We start from the raw sequence: 3,878 nt of genomic DNA on the forward strand, positions 1-3,878 counted from the left end.
CTTTACCAATGTAAAAATCTGGTCACCTTATTTTAGAACACAACATATAAACTCATTTCCCAACCAGGAAAGGTGGTTGTAGGAGTTAAATAACTTGCCCAAGTCACCTGCAGAGCCAGCATTTGAACCCACGTCTCTGCATCTCTAAACTCCACTGCACAGTCCTGAGAACAGTCTCTGTCTCCTGACTTCCTATCCAGTGCTCATTCTTCCCACCCTGAGGAGGATTCTTCGGGAAACAAATATCCCTTCCTGCACTTAGCAGGAAGTTGACTACCGCAGCAGTTGCCCTCCCTGGCCTAGGGTGAGGGGGAGAAAAAGCCCTTACACTGTTGGCACAGGACAGACTGAGCGTAGAGCTTTCTTCTTTTGGGGCCACGCACGTCTCAGAGTGAGACCTACCCGCAGCCACCCAGCTCCTATACTCACACCTACCTGTGCTTCCCAGAAGGGCAGTGTGGTAGCCAGAGGCTCCGCTAGGGGGCGAGCCTGGACTGTCTTACAGCACTTCCTGGAGCTGGGACCAGTGCAGGGCCTACAGGAGTCACAGGTGGGACTACAGGTGACAACTCTCCCTGGAACTGCTCTGTCCTTCCTGCTTGCAGCACTCCTGGGAATCCTGTATGAAGACAAGGAAAGGCAGGACTTCATCTTCACCATCTACCACTGGTGGCAGGCCGTGGCCATCTTCATCGTGTACCTGGGCTCCAGCCTGCCCATGAAGGTGAGGCCTGGTGAGGGTAGGGGGGTCCCATGCCGCCAGGAAACAGATACTTTGTGAGCACTCATCCTGGTTTCACAGCCTCCTTAAGAGCATCATGTCCCATAGGCCAGGCCCTTGACCAAAGACCTATTCCCCTCCCCCCAACCAGGTGGCTTCCAACCCATCACCCCACTGAGCATGGCAGTCTGTCTCCCCCTGTGGCTTTCAGGGGAGTGGGCTCCTCATTCTCTGCTCACCAATAGTGGTGAGTTCAGTTTACCAAGTCCCGATCAGCATTTTAAAAAAATGAAATATAGAAAATAGCAGGCGGGGTGTATGCACAGAGATACCTACTGAGTATGTACCTACTGAGTTACAATGCAGAGTCCGACTGTGGGTTACAGTCTGAGAAGCATTGCTAAGGTCCACTGGTGTTGAAGGGACACTACCTCAGCCCTGCACAGGAGGGCCAGGCACTTTATCAACACCCGCACATTTTCCCTGTGAAGCAAGGGGATTGTCACTCTCCCCTCTTAAAGTGAGTGAAACTGAGGTCCCCAGGGTGGCCGGATTTGAGCCTTGCCGGTAGGAGGGGACCCAAGAAGCGTGGGTGGGGGTTCCTGAGAGAGTCCAGGCCGAGGTGGCGGGGAGGTGGCGGGGAGGTGGCGGGGAGGGTGGCGGAGGAGCCGGGTGCGAGGCGGGGATGGGTGTGGCCTGTCTCTGTGTGGGGAGCCGCAGCCCATTGGTGCCCTGCTTCCTCCTCCTTGCGCCCAGGCCAAGCTGGTGGTGCTTCTGTTGACGCTGCTGGCGGCCGCGATCTCGTACTTGCGGATGGAGCAGAAGCTGCGGCGGGGCGTGGTCCCACGTCAGCCTCGTATCCCGCGGCCACAGCACAAGGTGCGCGGCTACCGCTATCTGGAAGAGGATAACTCCGATGAGAGCGACACGGAGGGCGAGCGGGGCGGCGTTGGCGGTGGCGGCCGGGGCGACAACGCAGAGGAGGAGGCGCTGCCCGCGGGGCACGGACCAGGCCCCGAGCCCGCGGGCCCCCACCGCCGGGCCTGCCCCTACGAGCAGGCGCTGGGGGGCGATGGACCCGAGGAACAGTAAGGGGCAGCGGCCCCGACTCCGCCCTCGCCTTGTCGGCCTCAATTCTCTGTGCCGCAGGTCGGGGGGCCTCTGTGGACGCTACGCTGTCTTCAGGTAGGACCCCTGGTCCCGCCACAGGTCTGGGGTCTCCTGGAACTTCCACAGCTCCGCTCCCCAAGCCCAGGGTCGGAAAGCGCACCGCAGCTACAGGGCTACCGCCCCCAGCAGGTCCAGCCGCGAGGGGCCAGGGACCTCCTGCAGTGCTTTACACCTCCTATCCTCAGGTCCGCCAAAAGCCACGACTCTTTATAAAAAAGCAATAAAGAGATTTTGTATTGTACGGACCGGGGATTCTCAGGCCCTGGGGAACAAAGAACGCTTGGCAGGCCCGGCCGCTGGGGCACGGATTGCAAGAGGCCTTGACCCCTCCGAACGCTGGAGCGGGTGTGAGGGTGGCGCGTGCCCCCTGCTGGGGCTGTCCCCTAGGCTCCGCCCACCGGACTGTCTTGCCGGAGGCCCCGCCCTCCCCATGCCCACCTGCTTTGTCCGCCCCACCCCCATCCACCCCAGTGAGGGAAGACTAGAGCAGTTCGCAGCAACCTCAGCAGCGGAGCGTGTGACAGAATGGCTAGTCTCTGTGGATCTGGAGGACAGGACAGACTCCAGAGACCCAGGCCACTCTACCCCCTTCAGGCGACCTGTGCAAGCATCCCCAGCCCTTTTGGTTCCTCATCCTTTATTGTCACAGCTCTCCTAGTGACACCTTTGGAGGCAGGGTCCACTTCTGAGCCACCTTGGTGTGCCCAGTATAAGGCTAGGGAATGGTCATCTGAGCCCCGGTAAACTTGGTCACTGCTCTTTCTAGCCTGCAACCTCAGGCATTTTGTCTATGAGGAACAGAGGCTGGCGAAGGGGACAGACGCCCTCCAAGGGCTAGGGGTGCTTTCTCCAGCCCTGTTCTGTCCAGAGAAGACTGAGACTCTACTGTGAAGATCCCTGAGCGGCTGGGCGAGGACAGGCAAGGGGGCCATTCAAGGGTCATGGAGCCCTTGCTGGCTGCACCCTGACAGGTCCTCTGCCCAGGCGGGTTCCTCTGCTGGGGCACACTCTTCCTCACTAACCCTGAAGGCCAGACATTTGTCCCTACCTACCTGGAGGCTCGGCACTCATTTCACCAAGTTTCCTAGATTATAGATTCTAAACCATGCCCCCCCTCCCATTGAGTTTGGCTCTAGCAGCCTCTAGAGGGCCCTGGAACCAGGCTGTGGTCTTGGGTGAGGAGTTGCCCATCTACTCACAGGTTCCTTCTCTGTAAAGTATTCACATAGCTCTGTAGAAGAGAAGACATGTGTTAGACCCCTTAGCATGGTGACTCCAAGGTCCCAGACCCTGTAGGAAGCACATAGGCGGCAGCAGGAGATTTGAAGTTTTCTAAATTTTGGAAGGAGAACTGCCTGGCTTGAACTCAGCCTTTCAGTGACAAGCAGAGCCAGAAATGGTCATGTGGTGCAACTAGTAGGCTTCAAGAAGCACTGGCTCTGTCCTTCTGGTTTCGCAACAGGGTCTGTTGTGGAAGAGAAAGTTATCAGGAGGCAGATGTGGCGACTTCCTTGTGGCAGGCATACAACTAAGCTCCAGTTGGAGCTGGCAACCAGATGCTCAGATGAGAATCCCTCAAACACAGGGCAAGGTGTTACTGGGAAGGGCATTGCCCCTGGGTGTGCTGGGCAAATGCGGGGAGAGTGTGCTGGGCAATGGGTCATTTCTAACATCTGTTATGCTAATGGACAAAGACCCCGGTGTGGAATAGACCTGAAGTCTACACAGGCAGGCAGAGTAGCCACTGGAGCCTCCAACCAAGGCATGTTCCCACGAGAAGGCCTCACATGCCTCTTGGCTACTGCCTGGCATGTAGATGAGACCTACACATTCATATGTGCCATGCAGTACATGATAGGCCACAAGGGCAGGCTCCACATGACACAGCACGTGTGTACGTGCACAGCAGGAGGCACACGGCACAGGCAGTGCAACAGGCCAGCCAGTAAGTCCCAGCAGGCTGGTTCCTCTGGGGCAGGTATAACTG

The 3,878-nt window shown here is 57.8% G+C and overlaps 1 protein-coding gene across 1 annotated transcript in view; it reads left to right on the plus strand.

Moving 5' to 3' along the window:
• The window catches only part of UNC93B1 (unc-93 homolog B1, TLR signaling regulator), a 12,685-nt gene extending 10,553 nt beyond the window's left edge, over nt 1-2,132 (plus strand). The window contains exons 10-11 of the mRNA XM_003798306.3: nt 606-724; nt 1,478-2,132. Coding sequence (XP_003798354.1) covers nt 606-724; nt 1,478-1,813 — 455 coding nt within the window. The 3' untranslated portion in view covers nt 1,814-2,132. The remainder of the gene's footprint in view (nt 1-605; nt 725-1,477) is intronic.
• The last annotated feature ends 1,746 nt before the right edge of the window (nt 2,133-3,878 follow it).

This window comes from Otolemur garnettii, unplaced genomic scaffold (assembly GCF_000181295.1).
Source record: "Otolemur garnettii isolate 467f Iridium unplaced genomic scaffold, OtoGar3 scaffold00134, whole genome shotgun sequence".
Taxonomy (NCBI): Eukaryota; Metazoa; Chordata; class Mammalia; order Primates; family Galagidae; genus Otolemur; species Otolemur garnettii.